Raw genomic sequence first — 17,795 nt, forward strand, 5'->3', positions numbered from 1 at the left:
TTTTCCAGCTGATAATCAGTCTGACACACACACACACACATGGAGGCTGCTGCCCCCGGTGGCTGCTGAGTGAACTGCAGCTCCACTAAAACATCCCAGTTCACAGTTGAACATGGAGACTGAGCAGAACAAAAACACAACAACAGCACCACCTACTGGTCAGCACAGGAACAACAACAACAACAACACAGCAGTCAGTCCTGCAGCCGGTTGCTAGGTGTAACAGCCCGTTGCTAGGGGCAACGCTCTGACCAGAGGACCCAGAGCAGGACATCTACCTCATGTTTCATCTCTACCTCCATTAAACAGCTCCTTTCCCCCTTCCTTCCTTCCTCCCTTCTTCCTTCCTTGAATGAATCTGTTCCCTTCCTCCATCTTTCTTTCCTTCCTTTTTTCCCTCCTTCTTTCCACAATCCTTTTTCCCTTCCTTCCTTCCCTTCATCCTTACTTCTTCCTTCCTTTTTGACCCAATCTATTCCTTCCCTCCTTCTATCTTTCCTTCCTTCCTTCTTCCTTCCTCTTTTGATCCAATTGACCTGATCTGTTCCCTATCCCTCCATCTTTCTTTCCTTCCCTTCCTTCTTTCCTCCCTTCTTCCTTCCTTCTTCTTTCCTTGAATGAATCTGTTCCCTTCCTCCATCTTTCTTTCCTTCATTTTTTCCCTCCTTCTTTCCACAATCCTTTTTCCCTTCCTTCCTTCCCTTCATCCTTACTTCTTCCTTCCTTTTTGACCCAATCTGTTCCTTCCCTCCTTCTATCTTTCCTTCCTTTTTCCCTTCCTTCCTTCCTTCCTTCCCTTCGCCCTTACTTCTTCTTCCTTCCCCTTTTGATCCAGTTGACCTGTTCTGTTCCCTCCCTCCATCTTTCTTTCCTTCCCTTTTCCCTTCCTTCTTTCTTCCTGTTCTTACTGTGTGTGTGTGTGTGTGTGTGTGTGTGTGTGTGTGTGTTTTAATGTGTGTGTGTGTGTGTGTGTGTGTGTGTGTGTGTGTGAGAGCTGTGGCCCCGCCCCCTCACCTGAAGGTCCCGCCCCCCGGGTCGCTCAGCTTCTTCTGATTGGCCGACTGCGCCGCCAGGTTGACCAGACTCTTCCCCACGATGGCGGTCGGTCCCCTGACGAGGCCTGAGGACACACACACATTAACACACACACACATTAACACACACACACATTAACACATTAACACATTAAAACACACACACACACACACACACACACACACATTAAAACACACACACACACACACACACATTAACACACACACACACACACACACACACACACATTAAAACACACACACACACACACACACACATTAACACACACACACACACACACACACACACACACATTAAAACACACACACACATTAAAACACACACACACACACACACACACACACACACATTAAAACACACACACACACACACACACACATTAAAACACACACACACACACACACACACACACACACATTAAAACACACACACACACACACACACACACACACACACACACACACACACACATTAAAACACACACACACACATTAAAACACACACACACACACACACACACATTAAAACACACACACACACACACACACACACACACACATTAACACACACACACACACACACACACACATTAAAACACACACACACACACACACACACATTAAAACACACACACACACACACACACACACACATTAAAACACACACACACACACACACACACACACACACACACACAGGGTCACATGACCTGACTGGTCAGAGGGGGCGGGGCCAGAGGCCAAAAGGGGGCGGGGCTATAGATGAAAGGGGGCGGGGCCATAGGTGAAAGGGGCGGGGCCAGAGGGGGCGGGGCTATAGGTGAAAGGGGCGGGGCCAGAGGCGAGAGGGGGCGGGGCCAGAGGGGGCGGGGCCAGAGGTGAGAGGGGCGGGGCCAGAGGGGGCGGGGCCAGATGCCTAAAGGGGGCGGGGCCATGTGAAAGGGGGCGGGGCCTGATGCCTAAAGGGGGCGGGGCCATGTGAAAGGGGGCGGGGCCAGACTGACCTTGAGGTCTGATGGTCTGGCTGATGACGACCGGTCTGGTCTGGACCGTCTGGACGCCGCCGGCTCGGCCCACCTGAGGAGAGAGAGGTTAGCTCCACGCCGTGATGTCACCGTGATGTCACCGTGATGTCACCGTGATACCATTTTTCAAATAAACGTTTAAAAATGTCAAGAAATAAGCGGTAAAATTTCTCAAAAAAAAAGTCTTACAAAGTGGTAAAAATTCTGGGGAAAAGAAAAAATTGGTAAAATTTAAAAAAAGAAAAAAAAAAAGAAAAGAAAATTAAACATTCTAGAAAAAAGTGATACAATTTCTCAAATTAAAAAAAAAGTTAAAAAATGTAAAGAAAAAACTGGTAAAATGTCTCAAAGACCTTTTTTTTTTTGTCATGAAAAAAGTGGTAGAATTAAAAAAAAAAGTTTACAAATTCTAGAAAAAAGTTGTAAAATTTCAAGAAAAAGTTGGGGGCCCCTTGAACCCTTTAGGACCCCTGGGGGTCACGCCGTGATGTCACAGTGATACAATTTTTCAAATAAACGTTTAAAAATGTCAAGAAATAAGTGGTAAAATTTCACCAAAAAAAAAAAGTGGTAAAAATTTTGGGGAAAAGTGGTAAAATTTAAAAATAAAATTAAAATAAAATAAAATTAAATTAAACATTCTAGAAAAAAGTGATACAATTACTCAAATTAAAAAGAATGTCAAGAAAAAAACTGGTAAAATGTCTCGAAGAATTTTTTTTTTAAATGTCATGAAAATGTGGTAGAATTTCAAAAAAAAAAAAAAGTTTTATAAATTCTAGAAAAAAACTGGTAAAATGTCTCAAAAAACAGTTTAAAATCCTCGCCCGTCGTCCTACCAGAGCGGTGGTGTTGGCGAGCGGCGTGTTGAGCCTGACGGCGCCGGCGGCCGGGCTGATGGGGAGGCGGGGCCTGATGGCGGTTGCCGTGGCGACGGGGGCGGTTGCCGCGGCGACGGCGGCGGGGGCGGGGTGCGGGGCCGAGGGGCCGGCGGCGGGGGGGGGCACCGTCATCAGAGACTGTTGACTGCTGAGCAGCGACTGACGCAGCGCCGGGAGGCTTTTCTGAGGAGACAGGAAGTGATGTCACAGGAAGTGATGTCACAGGATGATGATGATGATGATGTCACCGTTGTCATGTGATAAAAATAGTCAATATTGATGCTAATTGTGTATTTTGTAATGCCCAAGTGGAAACGATTAGGCACCTTTTTTTTTTTATCTAATTTTTCCCAGATTTTTTGGAAAAAAAATTGAAGCTTACACATCACATTCCAACATACTAATTAATTTGAAGCTAAAGATATACTGTTATACTATAATAATAAAGATAGGAAAATGCAACACTTAATTAATTTGACTATTCTAATTCCAAAATTCCACATCTAGGCCACATGAAACCAAGTTTTCCAAAGGTCGACCTTTCTTCCCTGTTTTTGAAATTGATTTCAAGAACTACTTTGAATGTATTAAAAGAATTGATAATAAAAAATGTATACACACTGTTAACCCTCTATGGTACGCATTATGATGCCAGTGGGGAAAAAAATGTTTGGAGTGTTTTTATGTCTCAAAATAGACTAAATAAACATAATCTAAAGACATTTTTGGGATGTTTTGCCTGTAGGCAACATTGTACCATTACGGTTCGTCATCTACTGTATTAGAAACACCGACCAGTCTCTGTAGACTTTCACCTTCACTGGCCTCATCCTCATCTTCCTCATCATCATCATAATAGCCTGATGTTTACTTTACTGCATCCAAAATCACATTTATTAAGGATAAAAAACTAAATGATGATGAATGATATGTTTCTGAACATTATATTTACACCTAAACACACACTACCATAGTCTCATAATGCAATATTGATTCCATAATGGTCCACTGTCGCCTCAAGGCAACGCTGCAATTTTCTATAATGGTACGTTGCATTTTAACACGTTCCCAGTACATAAATTGCATGGAACTATCAAAAATTAAACTTTACTAATCTATTAGTGTAAATATATTATTTTCCAGATGAAAAAGGGCCAGGAAGTTACTGTATGTTTTCAGACCGTTTTAGTGGAGCAAAATGGCAAACCTGTTTCCTTTGAAAAAGTCTGTAAAAAGGGTTTCAGTGGCTTCTTGAAAGTCATGTGATAAATTAAAGCATTGTTATTGGTTCTCTAAGGTCTCCTCTCTTTTTTAAAGTATTACAGCATTAAATGAGATGAATTGTGGAGATGTGACAGGCCAAAAAGTAGTACCATAGAGGGTTAACATAATCAAAGAAATATTTGGAGAAATGTAATATCTCTTGCCCTTTTCTTCCTTCTTTTTATTTAATTTCATTTATTGTATTATTATGTTTATGTTACTTATGTAATGTAATGACTTACGCACTTCATCCACTTTCTGTCTCATACTGTATTTGTTTATTATCTTCTTGATGCCAGACTGTTTGTATTGTCCATGGTCGTTGTTCTGACTGTGATTGGAACGTTTAAATAAAGTTACGTGTGTGCAGCAGCTACCTTGAGGAAGGGGATGAGGTAGGGCTGTGGAGACGACTTGAGCTCCGCCTGCAGCCGAGTGGTGAACTCCTCCGGCTCGATCTTAGCGTCCTGACACACACACACACAGTTACACACAGTTACACACAGTGACCCCCCCCCCCCCCCGACCCCCCCAGGTGGGCGTGGCCTCACCAGCAGGTCCTGGACCAGCGCCTTCACGTTCTTGGAGGTATCCGGCGAGGGCGAGTTGTGCGACGCCAGCTTGATGAGCGTCGCCAGGAAGTTCTTACACTTCTTCACGTTCTCCTGCATTTCCTGTGGAGACACGACAGACAGGGAGGGGGGGGGGAATCACACGTTACAGACAGGGAGGGGGGGGGTATCAGACAGGGAGGGAGGGGCACCGAGTATCCTAACCTGGTGTTACCCGGGTAACCCAATACTGTAATAAAAAATAAAATGAGGTCATGTCTGACGGACAGAGCGCAGCCGGGGCATAAATGCTCTCTGTCCGTCAGACAGTCACATCACTGACACTGTCGTGGTAAAATTTCGCCAAAAAAAGTATAAATTCTAAAAAAAAATTTTGGGGAAAAGTGGTAAAATTTAGAGATTTTTTTTTTTATTCTAGAAAAAATTGGTAAAAAAAATGAAAGAAAATTAAACATTCTAGAAAAAAGTGATACAATTTCTCAAATAAAAAAAAATGTCAAGAAAAAAATGGTAAAATGTCTCGAAGAATTTTTTTTTAAATGTCATGAAAAAGTGGTAAATTTTCTAAAAAAAAAAGTCTTATAAATTCTAAAAAAAAAAGTGGTAAAACTTTTGAGAGGGACCTGTGTGCAGGGACATGGGCGCCGCCATTAGCCCAGCTGATCCACACCGGAAGTCACGACCGGAAGTTGCTCTTCTTCGTCTCTCTCTGGCCTGTCTAGCCTCTACCTGCTCTTTTTACTAAACTTAACCAACTCCTTTCTTCATTGCCTAAACCCAACCTAGCCGTTAGCCGCTAGCCGTTCGGCGCTAGCTGTTAGCCGTTAGCAGCGTTTTTTAAATAACTCAATAACTTAATAAACGATCCATGCAAAAAAATATTTTATAGCTCAATCATGTTGTAACTAAGATATCCGCTGGAAAACAATATTTTATTATGGACCATTGAGTTACTGAGTTATTTTTTTTATCTACATAGAAATGATACACACGAAGAAGAGCAACTTCCGGTCGTGACTTCCGGTATGGATCTGGGCTAATGGCGGCGCCCATGTCCCTGCATACGGGTACTCTTGAAAATTTTGGGGAAAAGTGGTATAATATAGAGATTTTTTTTAATTCTAGAAAAAACTGGTAAAATAAAAAAAAAAAAAAGAAAAAACACGACAAAAAGCCGAACCACGACATGATGATGAAGTTTGATCCACTAGACTGTTGCTCTAACGTGACGTTTCTTTAATCCTAGGTTGGCGGGGGGCGTTACCGTGGCGACGGGGGAGGCGCTGGCCATGGGGGCGGAGCCGACCGGCTTGGCGGCGGCGGCGACCGGCGTCCCGCCCGCCGTGATCACCGTGGGAACCTTCTGAGGCGTCGTCATCTTCACCGACACCGCCGTGCCGCCGGGCGCCACGGTGATGGCCTTCTGGGAGACATGATGACATCACAGCGTTACAAAGCATCGCCTACTTTACTTCACTTCACTTCACTTTACTTTACTTTACTTTACTTTACTTCACTTCACTTTACTTTACTTTACTTTACTTTACTTCACTTTACTTTACTTTACTTTATCTAGTCGGTACAGTGCATATTAATGAACAGTGAGTACTAGAGTACCCACAGTAAATACACCAGATTTAGCACATGTGTTAAATTACATCCGTAGTCCCCAAAACAATACAACAAATTAACATTAAAAAGACATAAAGGACCAGTAGATAACAGGAAAACTACATAGTTACAGGGTTGGACATGATTCTATATATAATCTATATAGCTGGAATTAACATGATTCATTGAATTGTAAAAAAAAATATATAATCTATACAGTTGCGATTAACATGATTCGTTGAATTATAAGATAATATATATCTATGTAGCTGTGACTGACATGATTACAGTAATTGAGAAAAAACATATAATTACAATTACATATAATTACTAGGGCTGGGACTCGATTAAAAAAATTAATCGAATTAATTAGAGGCGTTGTAATTAATTAATCGCAATTAATCGCATTTTAATCGCATAATTTTGACCTGAGAACATTGAGAAGATTTTTTTTTCACATGGATTTTAGTACCATTGAATGACTGAATACATAAGCTTAAGCATTCAAGGTGATACTTAACCAAGACCAACAGACTAGGGATGCAAAATTATCCATTAATTCATTAATGGATATTTGATACATACAGATTAAATGGTCTTTCCTTCCAATACACTATGATGATTACTGTAGTATTTAACTAGGCTACTTAAATCACAGTAGCATAAACTGATTTGTTGAACTCAGCCTGATGTAAACATTAATAAAACTCAGTAACCAATCACCCAGCAGCTCCATGTTGTCCCTGTGTGATGTTCAGGGACAGTCAGGACAGTCTGAAGACAGAGCTCTGAGGGTGAAGTCCTGTCATAATGAGATGAGCTGCACCTGTGACAGTGACAGGTCATAGATGTAGCGCTGCAGCTGAGCAATTAGCGCGATATATCGCATTTAGCGTGCGCCCGTGTCTGTGTGTCTATGTGCAGGCAGAGATCAGAGATGGTGTTTAAATAACCATGCTAGTGTTTTACCAGCTCTCATCTCTGCCAGTCAGCCTCTCAAACTGCCGCCTCTCTCACGTGCGGGCGCACCGCACGTAGACACACGTGAGAAAAAAAATAGAAAAAAAAAAGGAAAAAAAACTTAATAAAATACATTTTTAATAAGTGCGATTAAAATGTGTTAATTTTTTTTAACGCATTAATTTTTGTGTAATTAATTAATCGTAATTAATGCGTTAAAGTCCCGGCCCTAATAATTACACCATCGTCATGGAAACAAACAACAAGCTGTGACAGGGACAGGTGAGTCTTACCTGGACAGTGGCGGCGGGGGACTGCACCATCCTGGCGGGGGCGGGGGCGGCCAGACGCACGGTCTGAGTCCCCGGGGCCTGAGGGATGACATCACAGTAACGACTGATGACATCACAGTAACGACTGATGACATCATAAGAGGTCATTTGTTCCTGCTGCAGTCGTTTTATACAACACTTGTTAAAATGTTTCACGTGTTCATCTTTTTTGCGTCATTGTTGTGTGAGCTACTGGACTAACTTGAATTTCCCTGCTAGGGATGAATAAAGTATTCTCTATCTATCTATCTATCTATCTATCTATCTATCTATCTATCTATCTATCTATCTATCTATCTATCTATCTATCCATCCATCTATCTATCTATCATAGTAACGACTGATGACATCACAGTAACGACTGATGACATCACAATAACGACTGATGACATCACACCTGAGTTTCATAGTGAATCAACGCTGCGTTCAAGACCAGTCGGAACTCAGAGCTTTACGACCTCCGACTTAGAAGTGCATTTGAACGCCGCATCGTGTCGGAGAACCACGTCACCGTCACCGGGAAACATCAATTCAAATGTATTTAAATGCCAAAATACATTAAAACTTTATTTTTTAAATAGTTTTAATGTCTCAGCTACGTAAAGAACTTCTTTAACTGGGAAAGATCCCACTCGTCTCGAACGCAGCGTTACTAAAGGTAAAGGTAAAGGTAAAGTGAAGTCATTATAGTGACTATATCCACCTTATTCCGAACGTCAAAACCAGAAGCCGGTTTTGCTCTTCCGGTGGAATTGTACGTTTCCGTTTCCATGGTTTTCAGTCGTTGTCATAGTTGCGGTAAACACATGGATCTATTAACGCTGGCTTTTAACACGGATGTCAGTCTGTGTGATATCCACTGTTAAAAGCTGCTGTGATGATCCATGTGTTTTACACATTTTCATTGAAAAAAAATAAAAAAATCCATGCATTTACCGCGACTACCGAAACCATGGAAACGTAACATAAAATTCCACCGGAAGAGCAAAACCACGTTTTGACGTTTGGAAAAAGGTGGACAGTAACTCACTGGTCAAATGAAAAACACGTTCAGACACGACTCCGTCACACAGTTAATTACGTATTACATCGCGTAACGTTCCAGATCAATGACGACCGACCACGATCTGTGACCGCAATGCATGATGGGATATCTTGCTTCAGTCAGTGACCATCGGATGTTCACTACATTTCACGGTGAGTCACAATAGTGAACATTAATAATCACTAAACACTCAGACACCACTCCAACATGGAGAGTCTCTGTAGAGGGGGAGGGAGGGAGTTATGATGATGAGAAGCAGACGTACCGTGGTGGCGGTGGTGACCCGGATGGTGGCGCCGGCCGTGGGCGTGGCCGGCCTCTGGGCGATGTTGGCCACCGCCTGGGCCTGCTGCGTCTTGGCCTGAGCCTGGGCCAGAACCTGCTGAGGGACCATGACCAGCTGGCCCGTCTCCGTCCGGACCAGAACCATGCCTGAGGACGCACACAGCAGCATCGTGATGTCACAGTAGCTGGGTTTCCATCCAAATGGATCGAATTTACCAGCAGATTTTGTAAAAATGCGCAAAAAGCAAATGCAAATTTATGCCCGTTTTCATTCGTTATTGTTTTGCGATTATTGGGAGAGGAGGAGTGGTGCGCCGTGAGATTACGTCATAAGAGAGCGTGAATGTATCCATGACAACAGTTGACACTCAACATCATGGACAATTTACGTATTTTCCGGACTATAGACGCACCTGTATATAATCCGCACCAGCTAAATGTTAAAAGAAAATACATATCTAGGCCGCACTTGAATCTAAGCTGCAGGTTTTCATGTTGTAACATGAGATATTCACACAGAAAGACAGTAGAACTGTGACAGTCTGTTCTGGTTCCGCTCCTCTCCTCCATGTGCATCTGTTGACAACGAAGCCGGTGAAACATCAACAAATGGAGCGGTGGAAAACGTTACATAACATATACAATTCACATAATCTGTTTCCATAACAAAAAGTCGCATTTTCCTTCTATCTATCAAATCCACCCCCCCAAAGCGTAAAAACTTTTATGCGCATTTACTGCCTTTTTTCGAATTTCCGGCGTTTCCATTCAAGTATTTATTCGCAATTTTTGAAAATGCGAATAAAAAAAGGTGGATGGAAACGCAACTAGTGATGTCACAGAGTCTATGACCTCATGCTTCGTCATAGCAACAGTGATGGTGTGACTGTGAGTCCAGCAAACTCTTGAGTGACGGGAAACGACTTCTGATTGGTCGGTCACACTCACAGCCGATCAACTGGTCTATTGATCATCTCACTGATCGATAGGTTCATCTGGGACAAGAACAGAAAGCTCTGATCCTAGAAAACCGCACTTGCAAGATCAGTCGTCTGTCTCGGTGTCACAAATCTCGTCAATGGATAGAACTATCGCAGTACGAGAAAAGAACGCAGATGACGTCATGCATGTCATGAATCGTGATTGGTTTGAGTTCGGAAAGTCGGAGGAAACCATGGAAACACAGGGTCTCTGCAGGTTACACCAGCTCAAATTTAAGACTTTTTAAGACCTTTTTAAGACCATTATGGATGAAATTTAAGACCTATCATGACAAATAAAAAACGTACAAAAGAAATGCGGAGTCACAAAACTAGAAATTGATTGCAATATATAAGTTGCGTGTTAGGCTTGTTTGTAGTTGAAAATACATTCAATAAAGCACAATGAAGTGTCGCAGGAGCATCTAAAGTAAACTATTTGGGGGCACAAAAAGAAATTGGGGAGTGAAATTAAAAATGTTTATGTAACACATTATTTATTTAATTCACTGGCATTCACTGGGGGCGGTGGCGGTGGTGAATATCGCTCCTTTTTTTTTTTTAACACGTTAGTTTAGGCGGCAGCGCTGGAAACCCTGTGATCAGAAACTCTTTGTGGACTCTGTGAAGACGGACGGGAGTGAAGCCGACCTCTCCTCTGCTTCAGAGAGGGACAGCCCTGCACTGTCGGACCTGGCTCTCTGCTCCGTGTCCGGAGCCCAGTCGGACCTGGGTCTCTGCTCCGTGTCCGGAGCCCAGTCGGACCTGGGTCTCTGCTCCGTGTCCGGAGCCCAGTCGGACCTGGGTCTCTGCTCCGTGTCCGGAGCCCGGTCGGGACCGGAGCAGAGACCGAAGACTGACCGCAGAACACGCTGTGAAAATAGCTTCACTCTGAATTGACGGAGTGAAGCGCTACGGCGCAACGGAGACAGGTCAGACAGCGCAGAGAGGAGAACAGCACATGAGGAAGATGAAGATGAGCCACTGAATAAGGAGGGATTTAGAAATAAAAGCCGTGCTTCCCTCTTGTGGTCATAGCGTAGGGTTTTTTTAAAAATATATAAGTCGCTTCTGAATATAGGTCGCATGGCCAGCCAAACTAGAAAAAAAACGCGACTTATAGTCCGGAAAATACAGTACATCTTTTTATTTAAAAATGCTCGCCTGGGCATAAGAAAATTTAAGACCTGTCTAAAATTATTTAAGACTTGAACACAATAATTCAACAAATTTAAGACATTTTAAAGCCTAAAATTTAGATTTTCAAATTTTAGACTTTTTTAGACTTTTTAAGACCCCGCGGATACCCTGAAACATGAAATGTTTGTAGCCTACTGATGAAGTTTGGCTTGTGGCTAACACGGAGCTAATGCTAACACGGAGCTAATGCTAACACGGAGCTAATGCTAACACACACACACACACACACACACACCGTGGATCTTTTATAAGATAATGTAATACATCATGTGTTAGCTCCGCGTTAGCGCCGTGTTAGCATTAGCTCCGTGTTAGCACTAGCCCAATGTTAGCAGGGCTTAGCAAACATGGTGCATAGTTCTGCTTTTAGTTTTGCCTTCCACCGCCATGGTATGACATCACTAGTTCACACGCTCTCTAAGGATTGTGGGTAGCGGTGCTGACCTGGCGGCATGGTGAAGCCGGGCGGCAGCTGGATGGTCGTCTGCTGCTGCGGCCGCACGGCGAGGGGCATCGGGGGGGCCGCGGCCCGGGGGGCGGCCACCAGCCCCGGCCTCGTCGCCATGGCCACGGTGCCCGGCGGCCGCACCACCGCCACCGTGGGCTGAGCCACGCCGTTGATGGTGGGCTTCACCCCCCCGCCGGCGGCCGCCAGCGTCACCGTCCCCGTGGCGACGGCCGTGGTGACGGTGAGGGGCGGGGCCTGGGCCACGGCGGCCGGCGGCGGCGTGCTGGTCAGGATGACGGAGTTCCCAGAAAGCACCTTGGTGTGCATCAGAGGGTTGCTATGGTTCAGGACCTGGAGGGATGGATGGATAGATGGATAGATAGATAGATAGATAGATAGATAGATAGATAGATAGATAGATAGATAGATAGATAGATAGATAGATAGATAGATAGATAGATAGATAGATAGATAGATAGATAGATAGATAGATAGATAGCAGCATTACACAGTGACAATAACAACATATAGGATAAGAATATAAAGAACAAACTATACATAATAAAATAGCAAATAGCAATAGACCGAATCTCCTTGTTGTTTACATTCTACTTCCGGGTAGAAAACCAGCACATAATTTGAATGAGATCAATAGTAACGAACCAGAGTTTAGCTATATATCATATTTTTCACGCCCTATCACCGTTTAGACAAATCTGAAATGATTGAAGAAACATTACTATTTCTGTGTGTGTGTTTTGTGTTGATATGTGTTGTATTTATTCAGTTTGGGGGAATCACAGTGTCTAGAAAGCATCAGTGGCTCAGCTGACAGGGACAGCTAACAGTAGCTAAGCTAACGGCGGTAGCTAAGCTAACAGCAGCAGCTAAGCTAACGGTAGCTAAGCTAACAGCGGTAGCTAAGCTAACACCAGGACGTCAGCTGTTAAAACCCTCCCGTTGTGGGACACGACATGAAACTACTCCAGTTAGCTCAGTCATGTTGGAACTCAGATATCCGCTGGAGAAAATATTTTTTCATGGAGCGTTTATTGAGTCACTGAGTTATTAAAGTTAAACAGCTAGCTAACCGTTAGCCTTGCTAATCTATGATAACCATGACTAATTACAAAAATGTGCACACGTAAATAGTAATGTTTGTCCAATCATTGGTTTTATAAACTTTACAAACATCAGATTAGTCTAAACGGTGATATAGTGACATGAAAAATTAGATAAATATAGTGAAACTCTCATCCGTCACTATTGTTCTCATGCTGGTTTTCTACCAGGAAGTAGTTGTAAACAACAAGGAGATTCGTCCTATACAGTGTGATGGCATGTGGCAGGACAGATGTAGCAGCCGCTGTCCGTCCACTGTGTGATGGAGACGAACATATGTTCCCCTGTCACATACACATCCCCGGTCTGGACACAGCGGGGAACAGAGGGATGATCCCATGATCAGCACCGTCTCCATCACACAGTGGACGGACAGCGGCTGCTACATCTGTCCTGCCACATGCCATCACACTGTGTAACAACAGCTAAACAATTCTGCTCATAACTTACAGTCACTATGCACTTTATTTGCTACACACAGTTACACACATCACACATTGTGTCTAACTGTATCCACAAGTTTCCGAACGTCATCTATGGTCAAAACTGGCTTCCGGTTTTGGGAAAAAGGGTCCTATGTTCCCCAGTATGTATTGCGACACGGGAAAATAGGATCCCTTTTTCCCAAAAAGGGTCCTATGTTCCCCAGTATGTATTGCGACACAGGAAAATAGGACCCTTTTTTGGGAAAAAAGGTCCTATGTTCCTCAGTTTGTATTGCGACACGGGAAAATAGGACCCTTTTTTCCCAAAAAGGGTCCTATGTTCCCCAGTATGTATTGCGACACGGGAAAATAGGACCCTTTTACAGAAAAAGGGTCCTATGTTCCTCAGTATGTATTGCGACCCGGAAACATAGGACCCTTTTTCAGAAAAAGGGTCCTATATTCCCCAGTATGTATTGCGACACGGGAAAATAGGACCCTTTTTCAGAAAAAGGGTCCTATGTTCTTCAGTATGTATTGCGACCCGGGAAAATAGGACCCTTTTTGGGGGAAAGGGTCCTATGTTCCCTAGTATGTATTGCGACCCGGGAAAATAGGACCCTTTTACAGAAAAAGGGTCCTATTTTCTAGGGCTGGGTAAAAATATCGATTCAGCAATGCATTGCAATTCTTTTCTCTGCAATTCAATATCGATTCAGCAATCTTCTGAATCGATTCAAGCCCCTGGCCAGTGGGGGCGCTGCGAGCAACACCCTCGTGTGATTCGCGCTGTACGGACGGGGGCCGCACTAGACCAAACCATAACAATATGGGAGTGAGTAGCAGCAGCAGCGGGGATCGATCGTCGGGGGAGGGACGCACCGCGCCGTGCCGTATTAACTTTCGCTTTCAACACGCGCTGCTGTTATGCATGCGTGCTTCTCTGTGGTGTGTATGTGTGTGAGAGGATGCGGCCATCGTCCGACGGGGGGGGGGGGGGCGGCGGCGGCGAATATCGCTACTTTTTTTTTTTTTTTTAAGACGTTAGTTTAGGCGGCAGCTCTTTGTTGTTAAGGCGGCCGCCTTAACAACAAAGAGCTGCGGGAAACCCTGAAGCTGCTCTCACTTCTTCCTCTGCTCCTCCTCACTCACTCACCTACACACAGACAGGACTCTGTCTTCCTCACACTCACCCCAGCCCCTCAGTTTCTCATCCCACCTGCCCGTACCATACACATTGACAGTCAGTCAGAAATCACAGAACTTAAACATCATAACAAGAACATTACTGCGGGGTCACTACAATATTTTCAGTTGTGCAGTCAACTATTATTAATAATATTGTTTTGTATTGTTTTATTACTCAAAATGTTATGAGTTATTTTCCAAGAGGAAAGTATCACATAGCCTAATTTAAATTTAGCTGCACTGTAGTTCAGTGTTAAAGCAGTGTCATATTTTGTTATGCTATGAGTTATACTATGGCTGTTCATAAGGCATGAAACTAAACAAATAATTATTAAAAAAAAAAAATCTGGTACTCTTATTTGTGTATTTCTGCTTGATACTGAATCGATATCGAAGCATTTCAATCAATATCGAATCGAAATCGATATCGAATCGAATCGTGACCTAATGAATCGAAATCGAATCGAATCGTGAGATTCTCAACAATACCCAGCCCTACTATTTTCCCCAGTATGTATTGCGACTCGGGAAAATAGGACCCTTTTTGGGAAAAACGGTCCTATTTTCCTCAGTATGTATTGCGACACGGGAACATAGGACCCTTTTACAGAAAAAGGGTCCTATTTTCCCCAGTATGTATTGCGACCCGGGAAAATAGGACCCTTTTTGGGAAAAAGGGTCCTATGTTCCCTAGTATGTATTGCGACCCGGGAAAATAGGACCCTTTTACAGAAAAAGGGTCCTATTTTCCCCAGTATGTATTGCGACCCGGGAAAATAGGACCCTTTTTGGGAAAAAGGGTCCTATGTTCCCTAGTATGTATTGCGACCCGGGAAAATAGGACCCTTTTACAGAAAAAGGGTCCTATTTTCCCCAGTATGTATTGCGACCCAGAAACATAGGACCCTTTTTGGGAAAAACGGTCCTATGTTCCCCAGTATGTATTGCGACCCGGGAAAATAGGACCCTTTTTGGGAAAAATAGGGAACATTATGTTCCCCAGTATGTATTGCGACACGGTAACATAGGACCCTTTTTGGGAAAAACGGTCCTATTTTCCCCAGTATGTATTGCGACACGGGAAAATAGGACCCTTTTACAGAAAAACGGTCCTATATTCCCCAGTATAGTGACCCGGGAAAATAGGACCCTTTTTGGGAAAAACGGTCCTATGTTTCCCAGTATGGATTGCGACACGGGAAAATAGGACCCTTTTACAGAAAAAGGGTCCTATTTTCCCTAGTATGTATTGCGACACGGGAAAATAGGACCCTTTTTGGGAAAAACGGTCCTATGTTCCCTAGTATGTATTGCGACACGGGAAAATAGGACCCTTTTTGGGAAAAACGGTCCTATGTTTCCCAGTATGGATTGCGACACGGGAAAATAGGACCCTTTTACAGAAAAACGGTCCTATATTCCCTAGTATGTATTGCGACACGGGAAAATAGGACCCTTTTTCAAAACAAGGAACACATCAGACATAGGTATCCTACCCTCCCCTGGTCACTGTCCATGATGGAGAAGAGTTTATTTACCTGAGAGCTGGAGGCGGCCGGGGGGGCCACGGCCACGGCGGGGGGGGCCTTGGGGTCAACCCCGTTCTGGGCGGCAGCGGCACCGACACCGGGACCGACACCGGGCGCCGGGCTGGGGGGGGGGAGTCTCTGCAGGGCCACGGCGGCGGGGGTTGGGGTTGGGGGGGGCACCGCGGGAGAGTTCACCACCAACTTTACCGCTGCTGCTGCTGCTGCTGCGCCGCCGGTGCCGGTGCTGGTGCCGTTCAAACTTTGTAGTCCGGGAGAAGAGATAAGAAGGGTCCGGTTCGGGTTCAGGTTCGAGTCCGCCACCACGGAGGAGACCACAGAGGAGGAGGAGGATGAGCCAGCAGGAGGAGCAGCAGCCGGACTCGAACCTGGAGCCCGGGGGAAGCGAGCAGCGGCGGCGGCGGCGGCGGCGGCGGTGGCGGTGCTGGGTCCAGGTCCGATTCCGGCTGTCGGTGCTCCGGAGGAAGAGGAGGTAGAGGAGGAGGAGAGGCTGGGAGCAGCGGACTGAGGCTCAGCACCACCACCAGCACCACCAGCAGCCGACCGGGGCTCCTGCCGGGTCAAGCCCGCTCTGGGATGCCCTTGTTGCGGCTCAGCAGCCCCAGCAGCCCCGGCAGCAGCCCCGGCCCCTCCAGCCCCCCCGGCAGCTCCCCCCGCTGCCCCCGCGGCCTCGGGCCCTGCAGCCGGACCCTTCCTGTCGCCCAGCTGAGACTCCAGAGAGCCCACCAGGTCGCTGACGGCTTTCTCGTCCACCTCAGTGAAGAGCATGTCCTCCAGTGGGTCGGAGGCTCCCGCCATCTTTGATGTCGGACCGTTGTGCAAATCGTATTTTAGAATGTGCGCATGCGCCGAGGATCTGGCTGCGTTCAGGGCGCAGAGCTGCACAACATAGATCCGCTGTCTGTTGATGGAGAGGAGGAGGGGGGGGAGGAAAACAGCTCATAGCCTACTACATAATATAATATAATATAATATAATATAATATAATATAATATAATATTATATAATATAATATTATTGGAGAGGAGGGAGAGGAAAACAGCTCATAGCCTACTACACAGACACAGGTTAGCAGTGGTGACATAATATAATGTAATGTAATGTAATATAATATAATATAATATAATATAATATAATATAATATGATGTAATGTAATATAATATGATATAGTCTAATATTATATAATATTATTGGAGGAGGGAGAGGAAAACAGCTCATAGCCTACTACACAGACACAGGTTAGCTGTGGTGACATAATATAATATAATATAATATAATATAAAAGAATATAATATAATATTATTGGAGAGGAGGGAGAGGAAAACAGCTCATAGCCTACTACAGAGACATAGGTGAACTGTGGTGATATAATATAATATAATATAATGTAATGTAATGTAATGTAATGTAATGTAATATAATATAATATAATGTAATACAATACAATACAATATAATTTAATACAATATAATATTCTGAAAAGGTGTCCTGCTGCTGAGGATAATTTTCTATTAACTCTATTGTTTTTAATTATTTGATTTTATATACAGTGTCATGCAAATGTTTTGTTAATGTGAACAGTTCATATATTTCCAGATGACACATTCCCTTTACATATAATTCTTTATTTTTTACTTTCATCTTTTACATTCTCCAAAAGACAGAAAAGGAAAAGGGCATCAGCAAAGGTTTCAATTCAAAGTCAAAATTACTTTATTTTTCCATAAGGAACTTCATTACAAAGAACTTCAGTGCAGCTGTGGACACACACAACACAATGACAACAACACACCCCCTGACAATGCAACACAAACACATCACACATACATATATAATACCCTGAATATATATAATA

General features: G+C 44.0%; 1 protein-coding gene across 1 annotated transcript in view; it reads right to left on the reverse strand.

Moving 5' to 3' along the window:
* The window catches only part of LOC146986657 (transcription initiation factor TFIID subunit 4-like), a 28,163-nt gene extending 11,352 nt beyond the window's left edge, over positions 1–16,811 (reverse strand). Inside the window, exons 1-10 of the mRNA XM_085780320.1 lie at positions 15,931–16,811; positions 11,654–12,008; positions 9,010–9,176; positions 7,661–7,738; positions 6,061–6,219; positions 4,776–4,898; positions 4,602–4,691; positions 2,920–3,144; positions 2,060–2,132; positions 1,015–1,120 (exon numbers count right to left, since the gene is read on the reverse strand). Of these exons, the coding sequence (XP_085636446.1) occupies positions 1,015–1,120; positions 2,060–2,132; positions 2,920–3,144; positions 4,602–4,691; positions 4,776–4,898; positions 6,061–6,219; positions 7,661–7,738; positions 9,010–9,176; positions 11,654–12,008; positions 15,931–16,737 (2,183 nt within the window). The 5' untranslated portion in view covers positions 16,738–16,811. The remainder of the gene's footprint in view (positions 1–1,014; positions 1,121–2,059; positions 2,133–2,919; positions 3,145–4,601; positions 4,692–4,775; positions 4,899–6,060; positions 6,220–7,660; positions 7,739–9,009; positions 9,177–11,653; positions 12,009–15,930) is intronic.
* Positions 16,812–17,795: the final 984 nt, after the last annotated feature.

This window comes from Trachurus japonicus, chromosome 6 (genome assembly GCF_045865225.1).
Source record: "Trachurus japonicus isolate A0001 chromosome 6, Traja_1.0".
Classification (NCBI taxonomy): Eukaryota; Metazoa; Chordata; class Actinopteri; order Carangiformes; family Carangidae; genus Trachurus; species Trachurus japonicus.